General features: G+C 40.2%; 1 protein-coding gene across 1 annotated transcript; it reads left to right on the forward strand.

Annotated features, from left to right (window-relative positions):
• Window positions 1-12,644: 12,644 nt before the first annotated feature.
• On the forward strand, window positions 12,645-14,496 carry tcf21 (transcription factor 21). Its single transcript, XM_051409618.1, has 2 exons — window positions 12,645-13,174; window positions 13,994-14,496. The coding sequence occupies exons 1-2, from the start codon at window positions 12,752-12,754 to the stop codon at window positions 14,081-14,083; spliced, it is 513 nt and encodes a 170-aa protein (XP_051265578.1). The 5' UTR covers window positions 12,645-12,751; the 3' UTR covers window positions 14,084-14,496.
• Window positions 14,497-17,501: the final 3,005 nt, after the last annotated feature.

Genomic DNA, 17,501 nt, shown 5'->3' on the forward strand with positions numbered 1-17,501 from the left:
TCCTCTCAGATTCAGTTTTTAACATATTTGGACAACTATTTTATATCTTATGCAAACAGAGCCTAGTTTGGAGGGAAAATAAGCAGCCCCTGTTGCTTTTTCTGTTGATAAGACAAGTTCATGTTCTTCCAAAATAAATATGCAACATATTAGTAATCGAACAAGAAAAGACTACGTAATTGGAAAAAAGAAATTGAAATGTTAGTATAGTTAAGATGTGTTTTTCCTTTATAGATAGATAGATAGATAGATAGATAGATAGATAGATAGATAGATAGATAGATAGATAGATAGATAGATAGATAGATAGATAGATAGATAGATAGATAGATAGATAGATAGCAAATTAATGGTAGGAAAAGGAGAGAGCAATAAAACATGATGGAGGGATAGAGAAGGAGGGAGATGGGGTGAGGAGATGGGGTTAATCCAAACAGACATGTGCCAGGTTATTTTTACGACAGTCCCATCAGCCATTATCTGCCTGCTCTGTTATGGTTAGGGATAAATACAGACCTGGGCAATACCAAGAGGAGTAGTTTTGTGTGTGTGTGTGTGTGTGTGTGTGTGTGTGAATGGTTTTGCATCAGTGTAGTAATGTGTAGTTTTGGGAGCGTATGTATGTGGTCTTTCTCTCTGGCTCTCCTCCACTGTAGCAGCCAGTCGAGATAACCACAACAGTTTATTCCATTTCATCAGACGCTCTTCTGGCCATTTTAGCCCTAATGGACACAGAGCAGAACTCGCCTTTTTATCTTCTTGCTCAATAAAAATCTTAAGGCCAGTCTGCTCATGAGACTCTGTGTCTCTGAACTAAATAAATATCTGCGTATTGACTGAGCTGGTGAGTGGGAAAAAGGAAATGTTTGAGAGAGTCTGTGTGTTTGCGATAAGTGAAGTAGGGGGGAATTTTCTGTGGGAAACAATTGTGTGTGTGTGTGTGTGTGTGTGTGTGTAAGAGAGAGAAAGAAAGACAGAACTCGAACATAGTTAACATGATATCATCATATCTGGCATCAGACTCTCATCTGTAAGCTCTCCAAACACCTGTGTTTAAGGCGTGGAGTGAAGATTAACGAGGGGTTTAAACTTAGACATACAGAGAAATTAATCTGTGAGTGTGTGTGTGTGTGTGTGTGTGTGTGTGTGTGTGTGTCTGCGATTATGCATGCGTATGCAGGCATGTGTTTGAAAGATGTAGCGTTATGTGTATTTAAAAGCCCATCACACTATTTTTATCATTCAGTGCTTATTTAAACATACATTTCAGTGTTGCCTATGTGACTATCTACAGCATTTCAGTTTACACTCACCTGCTGCCTCAGGGAAAGCCAACAACCATGTGTTTAGGTGAGTGAGTGTGTGTGTGTGTGTGTGTGTGTGTGTGTGTGTGTGTGTGTGTGTGTGTGTGTGTGTGTGTGCACGCTCGCTCTCACCCATCTGGCCATGTGTATGTGTGGTGCGAGAGGAGCAGAGGTGACGGTGAGTTTGGAGCAGCAGAGAAATGATCTGCAAGGTTTATTATCTTTAATTAGCATCCGGGGGAAAGAGATAGATAAGGACCACCATTTCGCTGATGGATATGCTCTGTGTTTTTTTCCCCAAACCAAGAAATGGCAGTGTAGTAAAAAAAAAAAAAAGTAGGAAAAACAGACTGAGCTATAATCAGTCCTGTAAAAGCACAGATGACTCCAGTTATACATTCTTTTTTTTTTACCTTAACATGGCTGGGTATACTGCATCTCTAATGTAATAGGTGATGGTCTGTCTCTGAAGCTGTGCCCAACTACTGAACTCATCATTTGTCAAACATACCTGAACATTCATACGAAAAGCAACTACCATTAAAACATTTAATGGTAGTTTTAGTGCCTCATACTAGAAGGTAGCACAGAGAGATTCATTTGAGCATCCTCACAAGATTTCTGTTGCTGGAAGCTTGGTGACATTTTAACTACTTGGACAGTAAGTTAACGCGGTTAATTCAGGGGAATGTGCACCATCTACTGTCTCACCACTGATGACAAACCATATTTTTTACTCCAGCAGAATGCAACTAATGCGATAGTTTACAATTGGTCAACAGTGCTTATTTGCATGCAAGTTCACCAAAATTGAACTCTACATGAAAGCTCTACATGGTTTCTCTTTGCCTCTTCAATAATTATTTAATTTGAATATATTAATCAAATTTCAGTGTTATGAATATGATTAGACCTTACAATATTAATAATAATAATTATTGTAATTTATTACTGCCAATAGATTCTCCTAAATGTTACACATTGAATCTTTAAGAAATGTTGAGCATTTACATTTAGCCAATTTTGGAGGAAGAAAAACATTTAAGCAATTTAATCACGACACAAATGTGTCATAACATAATAGTACAAATGTTACATTGTTCTTAACAAAATGGTGGAGATGAAGTTGAGTTTTAAAGCAAACACATGCCAACAAATCATTAACAATTAAGGTAGTTAATGATGATGTTGATGATGATGATGATACTATAAGACTAACACAAGCACGCACAAACACATACACACTTCTCACCTCTTAACATGCAGATTGCTGCTGTCAAATAAATAAGCCAAAAATAAATACACATCAAACAGCTGGACAACAGCTGACACACCACAGTGACCGAGATCTTTTGCGTAACTGTGTCTGTGTCTAAGCGAGTGAGAGGATTAGCAAGAAAAAAAAGATTCAAACACATGCATGTGTATAAAATATGTGTGTATGTTTCAGAAGCAACAGCACTTATCAAAAAAAAAAACATAAAACATCTTGAGGAGCAGAGCAGAGAGAGTAAAACTGAAGTTTGGCTCTGTGTAGTATGTGTGTGGTCATCAAGGCTTCATAAATGTAAGTAATTGAGATTAATTGATGGCATAGCTTCTATCACACCTAACCATAAACAACTCAACAACCCTCTCAGAAAACAAGAAGAAAGGCAGCAGGAGAGAAAGAATAAAGGAACGTGGAAAAAGGGGACAGTCTGGCAAAAAACGCAAATCCCACTGTTGGATTTTGTGACAAATATCTTACATAGATAGATATTCCAGTGACAGTGTACGGAGTCCTGATGTGCAATTCAGTTCAAACAGTCAAATATCAGAGGATGCGTAAAATGTCCACACATCTTCGGAAAGAGGTTAATTATTATCAATTCAAACTCAAATACATATCACCTAGGAGTTTGACCTAAATACATACAGAAAAGTTCCTTTGAAATATGTCACTACAAATAGAGACATTGATGCTTCTATTTGGTCCAGCTTATAGAAGCTCTTTAGACTTTTTAGGCAGAGAAGAACAATGAATTTTTGAAAGAAAACTACTGAGACTTCATCAACTTCTACTTCAGAATGCAAAAACATCAGTGTTAGTTTCATGAGAGAACATGCATCATCCCAGCTAAGAATTAGAAATAGACACTAAATGTATGCAAAATGCAACTTGGATTCATTGAATTCTGCTATGGTTGGTAGAGTAACATACCCCTGCCCCTTTTATAATGGATATAAATGGATATCTCTCTAAATGATTGTGAACATGGTTGCAGTGGTGACTCATGCCCTTGCACTTTAAATCAGTTGCAGGCAAAAGCAATGATGCAAAATCATTTTCCAATCATTTAATTTTCTACTTACAAACACAGCAAACCTGCTAACACAGGGACTCATCTGTTTAGACTCTCATCCACTAACATAATACCAAAAGTAGTAGTGATACATGGAATTATCATTGTTTCCTAACATAATTTTTTCTGAATGGATGTACAGCATTTCAAACAAAACTCTTCAAATGCTGATAAGAGGCGAACTAGCTAAGAGTTCAAAATGTCTATTTATCTGGTGACGACATTGTAAAGTTATTTTTGTGCAGAGTTCTCCCATATCTGCCTGCAGTCGTTTTAGCACGATAATCCAATAATTAAATGCTAACATTTAGCAGATAGGTCGACGGACATCTGTTTGTGATTACGCTGTAAAGGTGCGGTGCTGTTGTGACTGTCCTCTGCTACTAAGTGGATCTGTCTGTTAGCTGCACCGGAGCTTGGGTTACACTCACAAACAAATACATGCACACACTAATGAGCTAATATACACACACACACTTGTCCGCTTCCTGCCTTGGGATTTGGGGTTCAGAGGATCTTAATGGTCTCTTGAGATTTGATGTTAGATGTTCGTGTGTGTGTGTGTGTGTGTGTGTGTGTGTGTGTATAAGGGGCACTTTTATCGCAACTCACATCTCACCTCTTCATCATCTCCTGTTAGCCTCCGGTAGCATTATGTCTGTGTCTCATGGGAGAACTGATACACATACTCGCGCAAACATAGATTAGGCTGAAATGAGATGTGAGAAGGTGCTGCTAAGGTCAGCTACCTTAATCTTCCACACACACACACACACACACACACACACACACACACACACACACACACACACACACAGCCAGACCATCAGTTCAGTGATATGCAAAAGCCAAGCAAGTCAGCTCCATTTCATAATTTCACATTCCTTTCTTTGTCTTTCTCTTAGTTTTTCTTCCCTCCGTGTTTCTGTCATAAATACAACCGATGCTTTTTTCATGTTTATATTACAAGAGTGTAGGAGATTTGTTGTTGTATATTCTATGCCTGGCTTTCTCTGGGTGTACCTTATGTTAGTATGTGAATGTGTGTGTGTGTGTGTGTGTGTGTGTGTGTGTGTGTGTGTGTGTGTGTGTGTGTGCGAAAAGGATTGTACACATAAGTCAAATGTGCAATGTTTGTACATGTTCCCTCCCTGTACATCAGACCCACTCCTAGAGGGGGTGGGGAGTATGAGCCGAGTAGCCCAAGAGGAGCCTTGATCCTGGGCCTGGCGGGGGCGACGGTTCCCTGTGGGACCTGGAGGGAGATTGTAGGCTGGAGGGGAGCAGCCGGGGAGGAGGGGGATATGCGTAATGTCTTCGCCCAGGAAGGCAGAGGTTTTCCTGCATTCGGGGCAGTCAACACGTCCCTGGCTATCAGCAGCTCTGGATGGTTTATCCAGAGATATCGGCAGGTTATGTGGGTGTATCTTACTCAAGCCTGGAGTTTGTTCATGTAGACACGAACAGGCTAACACCCCCTTCCACAGAGACACATGCGAAGAAATACATAAATGCAAAAACTCACATACACACAGCTCACAGTGAAGTTTGGGGTGTGTTTCAACAGTCTGATTGTGTGGTGTCTTTCGGGACTGCTCATATCTCTCTTCCTGGGTTCTGATAATACTCCCAGTGCACTGTGAGCTACAGTAATTACCAGTGAGTGCCATAGAAAGTTATAGATAATCAGTGTGTGTGTGTGTGTGTGTGTCTGTATCACTGGTCTGTTTGTTAGTGTGCAACTATGAGCTAACCGGACCACTGAGACAGAGGAGATATGATGTGGTGAGATCATTTAGTCTGCAAGCGGGAAAAAATGAAGTATAGTTCATTTTTCAAACCAAAATAAAGGTGCTGAACTTCAAATATTTGTGATGAGTAAAACTGTTTATAATAAATACAATACAGATTACTCAACAAACCAATTTTTCTCCATTTGTGCTCCTTACTTTTACGTGTTACAAAAATGTGCATATAAACAGACACACACACACACCTATCATTCTCCCTTGAGTAATGAGGAGGAAGGAGATCAAAGCACATAACTTGATCCATCCAATAGGAGTGCAGCACTGTTTATCATCCCTCTCCATCATCGTCCTCCATGTTAACAATAGCCTGACTAATCAGGTGTGAATAAAATCAGCGACGGTCCAGCATTACGCCGCTAATTAGGTGCGTGTAATGATAATACTGACATTAAATCTCCCTTCATTTATAGAGATCAGGCAGGGATTAGACCGGTATGGAGATCTGTACTTTGGATATACTTTACTAAAACACTTGAACTTCAGTGATCTGTGCATTCCTCCTTTCAGTCTTAAATCAGTTAAATGTAATCTTTAAAACCGGCGTTGAATCTCTATAAGTTGCATTGAAAATTCTAAAATCTAAAAACATTTGGTAACATTGCAAGCATTACAGCACAGGTCTTGAGTATGATACAATTCTAGTTTTCATTGTTGAAACCATGTAACCTTTCAAATCTTAGTTTTAATTCCATGAAATAAGAATGTGATTTTACTTCATAAAACTGTGATCCGTTTTTCTGTAGTGATTGCCCAAACCTTCATTTTAAATAAATCAAAGTCATAGACACACTGTTGTATTTTCAAAATATGACCCTGACTTTACAGAACAAAATAGCATTGTTATTTATTTAAGACTAACTGAAATGATGGTCTTTTGTGAGCATTATACTGAAAATGTCCCTAAGAAGCTTTTCATTACTTAACAGGTTTTAACATTTTTGTCCTTTTAATTGTCTGGTTTTATTGTGAAAAACTCTCACTGGACCAACCTGTATGAATATGGTGAAAGTGAATGAATGCATAAAACCACAATCTAAACAAACCACACATCCCTGTTTAACCTGGCCTGTACCACTTTAAAATACAGGTATTAGTGTTTAAGCGTGGTTGAGTGTGTGGCTGCGTCTTGGCTGAAAAGCTTGTTTTTGCTGAACTGTTTTCACTCTATTTGTTTTGGCTAGACGGAATTGACCAGACATCCAACAACAGAGAGTGGAGTCAACAGTGAGGACAGTGGAGGGAGGCAAAACTGGGTGATGAGGGGGAAGAAGGGGGAAGGGGGGGACCAAAAAACGGCTGCTGTGAAGGATTTAGTAGGGTGCTGGGAGTTCTGGTCTGTTGGAAGAATAAACCACACACACACACACACACACACACACAATCCAAACGGTACCACTGTCCCTCTGCCTCTCTCTGTTTATAAACTGTAGCCTCAATCACAGTGACAGAGACCAGATCTTTGACTCTGAAACTGAGCACTGTCCCACACTGCCCTGCTGCCCATTGCTGCAAAGTAAAGCCACAAACACACACACACACACACACACACACACACACACACGCACACACACACAGGCACTGTTTTTATCTGTGCATCCAATCGCCGGGCCACAAGTTAGACCAGAGGTTGCAGCAGAAGGTTAAAAAAGTGCCATACTGTAGAACACATGTTCACACACAAACACACTCCAACTGCAGCTGCACCAAGTCTCACTTACTTCCGACAGGCCACTTTGGGCACTCAGCCAATTCAAGTTCAAGCCAATATGACTTAAGTAACGGTGTGTGTATGTGTATTCTGAGCAGAGCCATCAACACAGCAGTTGGACGTTTCTCCCACAAACTCAGCCCAAAACGCTGTTCATTTCTTTGCTGGTTTCCCTGCCTGTACATTATTACTTGTCTGTTTCTCTCTCCTCTCCTTTCCCAAGGTTGATTTGTTATTGGCCTCCATCCGTCTGTCTTTTATATGTCTTCTTTTTTTCTGGCTTTGAGGAAACTGTTCTTCAAGTAAAGCGACAGCACACTAAAGGTGTGTTTAGACAGACAGCATCATTTGTGCAACTGTGACACAGTACTGTTTGGTTTATTTGCCCCCAAACAGCCAGTATGATTGCACAGACGTAAGCTGTAAACTAGCTAGCATAAGACGCACTGACCGTGTGTGTGGTAGTGACTCAGAGTAACTCACCGAAATTCACCAGAAACTCCAGTTTTTTTCTTTTTCCAGAAGCAGATTCATAAACACTCCAAATTCTTTGCTCAAGTTGAAACATTTTGAACTTATCACATCTACTTGCGTCTTTCTGTGGACTTTGTATGCAGTCGCACTGGCTCTAAAACTTGCTTTGCGTTCTTTTCTCTTGCTTTTGGCCTTCCATTCATATGGATCTTTTATACCCGAAAGCACAGCTTTTCTAATGCGGTTGTAAGACTGGATAAATCTGAAAACGCTGGCCCTGTGGTCGAGTGGAGAACTAGGCGTTTGGAAGACGATGACCAGGTCAGAGGCTGTGTAGCAGTTAAGGAACAGACAACTTTCTGCTGCGTCTTAAGGGGTCAGTATGCTTTAAACAAAGTGCTTGTCTGAAACCTCTCACCAAACAGAAGCATGCCCACTTCACTCAGCATTTGGCAAGATGTGTGGAACTTCTGTTTTCACTAATTTTTTTAATATATCACACCATTATTCGTATGTACCATTATTATTATTACGCCATGAATGCCTTCGAAGAAAGATTGAAGTATGCTGCTAACCACATTTAAACAAGTATTGCCCCTCTCCACCCTCTTTTATTCAGGCTAATAAAACTGGTAAATTCTGGTCTAAACAGTTCCTGTTGTCTGGCTGGTCGGTGAGGTGAGGAAAGGAAAGCAGCCCTGCAGGGGCACTTTACGGATTCTAACATTCTCAAAAGATTTCTTCACATACGTTCCACAACATCCGCCACAGACATTGTGAAACACAATACATTTACCACAGATGCACACACTTATGCACATAAGTGTGCATGTGTGCCGCATTCCAGAGACCAATACACTCCAACTCCCTCACACTGTAAGGACAAGACTTCCAGGTCATTAACCTACACTGTGACACAGAATCAGTCTTATTCTGAAGAATCACTGTTTGCCTCCCCCCGGATGTTCCTGTCACTGAATATCAAAGGATTGTAGTCTTTTTGAAATATAATATGATATTTCCACTCCCATAAACATCTTCATAATTCTCTCTTATTGCCCAGTTTGTCCACCACATCCTTTTGCCCCGTCTTTCTCCACTCCCTGCTGTATCTTTGCACTTTCTGCAACCTCTCTTTTAGTTATTTTACTTTGATTTTTCTTCTTTTTTAGAGGTACTTGAACTGAGGCAAAAAGCAATTTGTGCATGTGTGTGTGTGTGTGTGTGTGTGTGTGTGTGTGTGTGTGTGTGTGTGTGCACGTGTTTGTGTGTGTGAGTAGGGGGAGTATGGCTGTGATAAGGGACAGGGAAGTGGAGTACTTAGACATAGATGGATGATGTTTTTCTCACCCCAAGCCTCACTCCAAGATTACAGTTTCTCATTCTGTTCTTTACAGCCACCAAGCAACTAGTTTCTTTTCTTTTTTCCTTTTTTGTTTTTTTATTTCATACATGTCACAGGAAAAATACAAGTGGAATGTTTTGCTAATAAATAAAACAATATTATGCTTCAGATTATGCTCCCTTTCTCTCACATAATATATTGCCCCCTTGTTTCTTTGCTTTTTTCAGTTAACACTCATAAGGTTGGAGAAATTGGGTGAGGAAAAAAGATGAGAAAAGCAGCTTTTAAGAAAGTGAAGGCTGACTGTGAGAATATATGAATCCACTTAAAAAACAAACTCTGATAGAGGTTAAAGTGAATCTTAATCATAACCAAGTTAAATATTGTAAAATAGCACTTTTCATAACCTATTGTCACATACAGTAGCTTTTTTAGTATTTGTTCAATTTAAAATCAAAATAAAATGTCCTCCTACAATCCCGCCTTTTTAATCTAATGTAGTGACTGTTTTTACCTTTTAAAGTCAAATTGAAATATAAAGTAATGAAAAATATGCACAATAGCCGCAGTTATTGTGCATATTTTTCAAAAAGGGATAAAACTGTTTATGGACATATTTGTGGAAACAGCAGGCCTCAAGCCTCTAGGTTTCCATGGCAGCATGAGAGCCAAGTTGCTAGGAGACGCGTTGTGATCATCATAACCCTTAGCGTGCAAACAATCAAACAGCCTGAGTTGTGTGCCGTTCATTTTTGGAAGAACTCCGTTGTGCTGTTAAATTTGTACTCTGTTGCAAAGTGGAAGCTAGCAAGCTAAGCTAACTAACTTATACCTTGTTAGCCTAGCTTGCCAACATTACCTGTGGTACCGATTCTTCCCACAGCTGCCAAGTCAAATAGAAATCGCATTAATCAAAGGTTTCAGTGCTGAGAGCGTCCATCAGAACAAATTCACCCGGCCTTGAGTACACACTAGTGTAGGAGGTAGATGTTTTTTAGTTTCACCTTTTAGGTAATAAAAGTTTTGACCAGATAAATACACCATGGATAAATATAAAAGCTACCAACCTTTGTCTTAAAGCATCATGCCCAGTGTCTTAGTCATAACAATTTATATATATGATACAATATAAGCCCATTTGTTCGACAAGACATTCCCATAAGAATGTAACATGGTAGATCCACTGTTTCTCAACATATGCAGTTGTTTTAATCATTTAACAAAAGTGTTTGTGTGTGTGACAGAGAGAGAAATGATAATGATCCGGGGCATCAGGTGTCCCCCTCGGTGGCCCTGCGAGCAACATCTGGAACCCGTCCCTTCGTGGTGACATCACACATACCAGCCTAACCTTTGACCCACAAACCGGCTAATTAGCAGCATGTCCCTCCATAACTTCCAGGGTCCCGTCTTTTCTCTCTCTCCATCTTTCTCACTTACCCCCCTCTCCACCTGTTGCTTGGTGTCACTTTTTTGGGAGGGTGGGGGGGAGGAAGCAGTCACTGAGAAGGTTTTTCTAAACACCCGCAGTACATTGTTTTACCGTTCATATGAAGGTCCTTTAGAAAACATGTCTGATGACTAAACAGGCTCAGAACGGGAACATTCAGATGCGCAATTGTGTTATCAAGTGACAGATGTTAGCTTTAAACCCATGAGAATTAAAAACCTTTGTACAAATGAATGTTATGATGGTATTACATCAGGGTCTGTGTTTTATTGACGCACAGGGCAGAGTAGAAGGGCTGTGCTCTGTTTCACAAGCTATTTTAGTTCATCTCCCTCTCCCTGATTCTCTCTGTTACTCTCTGGTGGATCCATGTATCTCAGAGGTGATCATCAATCTAGCAGACTCTATTATTACTTTTCCACAAAGTGCTTTGATTTCCAGCCCACCCAGGAGATTAAACCCCTCCTTCCTTTCTTTCCTCTCCCTCCATCCCTTCACCTATGTATTCCTTTATCCTTTCTGTCTTTCTGTCCACTCTGCATGGCGCAATCTCTCTGTTTTTCTTTCAGTATCAATCCTGTGAACTTTTTTCCAAAATGTCTTCTTCTCTTGTAATATCCATTTCTAACTGGGTCCAAAATGTATCTCCATGTTAAGTATGTTTCTGTATTGTGTAAATACTAGTGGATAAAACACAGAGGTGGTGCCTATTTAGTGCACTGTGACACCGGAAGCAAAGGGGTTATAGGTCAGCTCTCAAGAGACACACCTCTCATCCTTGCACACACTTCAGCTGTGCTGGCAAAGGCGTTGAGTTCACAAACACACACACACACACACACACACACACACACACACACACACACACACACACACACACACACACACTCTCTCTCTCTCTCTCTCTCTCTCGCTCTGTTACACACACAAACACACAATCCTGCATCCCAGCAAGAAAGAACTGCAGTTTAATGCACATGTGCACACAATATTTCAGGCTCTCAGTATCACTCACAATGAATCTATATACAAAGTAAGTCAGCAAAATGCACACAACTATCATCACTGTTCTTCTGGTGCAACCCAGCGTTTTTCCACTTCAAGCAGCTCCAGAGAACTCCGGAGACTTGGTTGTTTGGACTTGGCCCTGAGTGGACCAGTGCATGGAGCATCGGTGTGGAATGATGTGGAAGGCCAAACAGGGGATTGTGGGTGCTGGGTATCCATTACATCAGAGGGGACCAAGGCGCCAGTTTGCCATTTGAGACGTGACACCGCCCTGTCCTTGCACTTTATCCTGTTAACTGGCAAGATGTGCTGAAAGTTACACAGGCCCTGTGGGTGGAACAGGCTAATACCAAACACTTAGAAATTTTAATTATAAGGTAGTGTGTATAGTATAGAAGAATATAATTGATTGATTCATGTTTTAATTGTAAAAAATAGTACATTTTCCCCAAAATATTTTAGATTTAAAACTGTGAATTCAGGAGGCGACACACTCGTTAAGACAACAAATTACTCTTTGGTTCATTTAAAAAGAACTATATGTAAAAACACCCTAATAACACAAATGAGCATTTGTTTTACCCAAATTAAATGAAAATAAACATCTTTATACCAAATTATAACTACAACATGATACATAAAAAAACAGTGATTTTATTTTGAACCCTAGTGTTCTGTATTCAGTAACTGCTGTTACTGACAGAAAATCCAATTGATCTCCTTCACGTAAAGGTGCAACAAAAATGGGCCTTGCTACCAGTTCACTACACATCTTTAGAACCTGCTATCACTCCTAATTGATAGATTTGTTTTAATGTTTACATCAATAATATATCTAACCATCAGAAGTTTAAAACCCTGAACATGTATGTGAATATTACAGTTTGAGGCTATGTGTGTTTCTATAGGCCCCAGACTTTTAACAGACAGGCCTCAATGTAAAGTTTAAGTTCTTGAAAAGGTTCCCACGTAAAAAAACAAAAATAATAATTCAGTTAGGAATCCATCTTCTAAAAAGGAACGAATACTTTTTGAGCAAAACGCTATTTACACTATATATTCTGCATTTCACTGGAGACACATCCACTGTCCCTTGGGGTCCTCCCTTTAGGAACCAGCATGTTAGCTCAGCACCAGTGTCTCCTCCCAGCATGAGGTAACGCCCTCTTTCGCCATGGAGATAAAAACTCTGCTCCGTTCATGAACTCATCTCCAAATCGTGCGTCCGTCCACCCTGTTCATTCCTGTCCAGCCTAAGCTTCCTGCTCCCATGTTTTGAGCCCGCTCCAGTCGGAGACAGTTCACCATGTCCACCGGGTCCCTCAGCGATGTCGACGACGAGCTCCTGGACGGCATCCTGAAGTTTGGCTCCTCCGGTAAAGATTCCAACGAGAGCACAGAGGAGAGCTCCAACTGCGAGGGCACTTGCGCAAATGACGCGCCGGGCAAGAAACGGAAGACAGCGTCCCGGAAAACGGCACCCAAGGGTGTGGCACAGCAGGAGGGCAAGCACGTGCAGAGGAACGCGGCCAACGCACGGGAGAGAGCCAGGATGCGTGTCCTGTCCAAAGCCTTCTCCCGGCTGAAGACTACCTTACCCTGGGTACCACCGGACACCAAGCTCTCCAAACTGGACACACTGCGCCTGGCGTCCAGCTACATCGCGCACCTCCGGCAGATACTGGCCAACGACAAATATGAAAACGGATTTATCCACCCCGTTAACCTGGTGAGACTGGGGTATGGGGGGGGTATTTAAAAATCAGACTAAGGGAAAGTTAAAGCGAGGTTTAAAAGGTAGGCCTAAACTCTGAAAGGTAGGCTGAACTGAATTTAGTTAAAACCATAATACTGGTTAGGTTTGTTTGCCTAATGATATTAACATAATGAGTGATTGTGTTTTATTTAAGGCTACACCACTAGAATGTATATATATATATATGTATGTATCTGGATTCTAACCTGGGTTGTAAGGCCCCGTATGTTCGTTAACAGCGCCAAAGTGACAAATAAGGGTGATAGCTTTGCGAAGCAGGTGCATGAGAGGGAGAAAAGCAACAATTGATGCTTTTTAGTCACAATCTGACTCAGAGCAAGTACCAACCGTTATGAAGCATCATGATCATGATGCTGTAGGCCCATCATTTATGTGAGAGAATAATTTAGAAATAATGCAGCGGTTGCAGAACAACACTGGGGCCTTAAATCATTACCTGAAAATAACTTTATTAATTGTGCCAGATGTCAAATATTATTGCAATGTTTTAAAAATAGAAATTCGACAAAACACTATAAAGTCACTGTTATAATAAGATTATAAGAGTATTACAGATCAGATTTTTGGAGCTGCAGAGCCAAAACTTTTTTTTATTCTGTGCATGAACATCTGGTGATAGTCTGTTCTTGCCTGGAATTAATTATTCAGCAGATCCTTGCAGGTGATTAATCGACTCATGGTCTGAATTTCGATGTATTTATTTAATGCATTAATAGGCTAAGAAGATCTTTGTCCTAATTGGCTCTATTTTTCCTTTTTTTTCTTCCGCAGACGTGGCCTTTCATGGTCGCAGGTAAGCCGGAGACCGATTTGAAGGAGATGCTGAACACAACAAGGTTATGTGGAACAACGGCCTCCTGACGAAACCAAGCGGACACCTCTATAAGTCTTTAAAGGAACAATGATTTTCCACGAAAAAAGAAAGATTTGTGACTGAAACGCACGTCTCATCTCCGCAGACTTTGAGTGGGAACACGGAGAGAGAGAGAGAGAGAGAGAGCATCCCCCCTCTCCTTCGTTCCCGTAAAGAGAAATTAAATTTTATTTAAATGCATTCTGTCACCTGTTGTTGTCTTTGCTGGTTCAAAGATAAATGCTTTAAATCGCTTTTTTTTTAATACTCCGCAGATGCATTTTTTTTTTTTTTTACTCATGCAGGCCTGCATGGCGGCTGCATTGTGATGGATGGATGAGCACATGAAACGTTCAAGTGTCCACTGTCTCAAATGGTTGTACAGATTACATGTATATAAAATATATTTGTATCACTTTTACACCTCGTGTACTGAATGTTTTCTTTTTCTTTTTCGTTGAAATCTGTTTTGACTCCGTGTGTGGGCCAGTGCTCTGACCCAGTAACCCCTCTTATCGCTCCACTCCTTCAGAAAAAGCAGAACCTGAGCACCAACGAAGCGTCAGCGCAGATAAGTCTCTCTCTGTTGTTTCTAAAAGATAACACTGGACGTGGTTGTCATTACATAAACAAACTTTTGCCTTCAAAGATTATTTGGGACCCAAAAGCAGTTAGTCCTCTTGTAGTTTAAACAAGTCAAATTAAGTTTATCTCCCTGCCAATTTCACTGATAAATGTGGGCCTGAGAAAAGGTGTGCGGAATAAACTACAGTGCGAGATTTGTAGTTTACTAAAACTGGTCTATTTCACCTTTAAATATTCAATGTAACACTTAATTGCGGACTTTATTTATGACAATAACACAGCTTGTTTATTTCTGAAACAATCCTTTCACTACCGGTGTGTCCAGCAATGTGATTTTCAGTCAGCATAACTACATTTAGTCTGATTAACCATCAGGTGTGCAATGATTGGATAGTCTATTTTGGATTCAGCCAATCAGAAGTGAGGACCAGAGCAGCGCGTTGAGGTCATTTTAGACATTTTGAAAGTTGTAAAAAAGAAAAAAAAAGAAAAGAAGCTTTAATCCCGCCCAGACCAGTTGTTTTAATTCGCTCGGGTTATGACCGCTATGTTTACATCATGACCGACAGTTATTTATGCAGTCTGACACGCGGCCTCTCTCTCTCTCTCTCTCTCTCTCTCTCTCTCTCTCTCTCTCTCTCTCTGTCTGTCTGTCTCTCTCTCTTTCTGTGGTTTGTTGGGTTTAAGTGTCCACATGGTACATCAACATCACCAGCATCTCTCTGCTTTCTCCTCCTTTTTGTCTAGATGTGGTTGAATGCTAAGAAAGCACAACCTGCCAAAAGCTGCAGAACTCCATTCACATTCAGAGGCTGTGCTCTAAAATAAAACACACATTTATACTATTTGAAGCACAAGTGAAATTGCATTTGTTTGCACATTTAAAGAATAAATGCACATTCACATAGGCCTACTGTCTTTTTCTTTATACAATTCTTAGGACCATGTACTATTATACCTCTGCCCCATATTTTTTTAGAGGCATTGTAGCATATTCATTTGCATTGTTCTGACAGCTATTAAAGTTACTTTAAAGATACATTTTACATACAAACATTTTGATGAGTTAATAGAATATGATAGCCTGCATTGTCATGGATCAACCTATACCCAACAGAATACGGTCAATCATTACGAACTACAGTTATTACAAAGCCATAGCCAAGGTTGTAGAAAAGAGAAATGCTGATTAATTATGCTAATTTAAATATCTTCCATCTATAATCCATCTAGCTAACCAGACTAAAATACGCAGGCTCCCTTTAGGTCATAACAGTAAAACCCACATATTTCCAGAAAAAGTAGAGAGGACATGCAGTGGTAGCTATGGCACAGGGGTTAAAGCATTAAAATGCTGTTTACACAGTAATGCCTCGGTAATGATAATCCAACAATTTTACACTGACTTCAGTCATTCTGCTTCCGAAATGAGCATCATACTTCTGTTTTTGATACTATGGTAAATTTTGCCAGTAAAACATCTATATGTTTGCTTAAGAATATTTTGTATGCTTGACTTTAACTTCTACTGGAGTATTTTTTAGATATTTAGAGATATTGTTACTTTTACTAAGTAAAGGATATGGATACATGTGCCGCCAAAGCACAAACAAAGTTTCACTAAATTAATATTCCTTTCTTCCCATCATTAATTTTTGGAATTTAAATTGTATTTAAATAGTGTTTTTACAAAAAAAAGTGCTCTTTCAAGGTCCTCTTACCTTTTCTCAGCTTTCAACGCCATCTCATGGTTTTCAGCTGTCATGGAGATATTTACATTATTTAGGCCAATGTGCTAATTTTACTTTACTTTTCAGTGAGTAGCAGGAGGGATGAGGCTGACTTTAATCACATTTACTTGTTCACTCCACTTTGCCTCATGCCTAAAGAACAGTACCATCTATCCTTTAACAGGAACAATAAGATTGAGTGCTGTGGTAATAAAAGAGTCCCACCGACATCTCTTCAAGGACCCTCACCTAATACATCAGTGGCGGCGTGGCAGGGGCCTCGCCGCCACCTCAAAGGGACCACCGTGGAGAAAATAAACTTGGCCGCCTCTCTCCCAGGTCCAGCTGCAGAGAGCGAGAGAGGAAGAGAGATAGAGAAGGGAGGGAGGGGTCTGTATGAGAGCAGGGCCGGGATTCCCATACTTGCTAATTGTTTTGTTGGACGGCTGCCCAAACTGTGATGTGAAAAAGGTCCACGGACTGAGGGGAGGAAAGGAATCACATTGTGTTCCAGCTGATCCCATAAAGTTTCCCATCTACACTCAGGTTCCTTCAGATCACTGGCTTTATATTGGCATAACTGTTTGTCAGGGGTGATATGGCCAATGCAGTATAATAGTGTGAGGGCTAATAGTAAACAGTATATACTGCACATTCCAACATCTCTCTCTCTCTGTCTGTGCAGAAATATTAGACATATAGAAATATTAGACATATATATATATATATATATATATTAACCAATGGAGAGACAGGTGTGGTATATTATGTTTTTTTTCAGTATTCTTAATTATTCCGATTCTGTGGAAAACAACACATCACTCCTTCTCCTATGTTACATCACTACATCTAATGTCATTACTCCCCCGAAGCTCTCCCCAGGCCCCTTCCTCACATCTATCTGTGCATTTAGTATAAGACTGCCATCTTCTGGACAAAATACAAAGTGTTTTTGGACATCTTGGAACCTGACAACCATCTGCAGGCTTCCCATTGATGGCCATTTTTCATGCTGCAAAATTTTACGCATAAGTTTGAACACGTGGAAAATACACTAAAAGACACTGGTTGGACAAAAAAAGAGTGAAAATATTTACAACACATACATACA

The sequence above is a fragment of the Dicentrarchus labrax genome, unplaced genomic scaffold, assembly GCF_905237075.1.
Source record: "Dicentrarchus labrax unplaced genomic scaffold, dlabrax2021, whole genome shotgun sequence".
Lineage (NCBI taxonomy): Eukaryota > Metazoa > Chordata > Actinopteri > Moronidae > Dicentrarchus > Dicentrarchus labrax.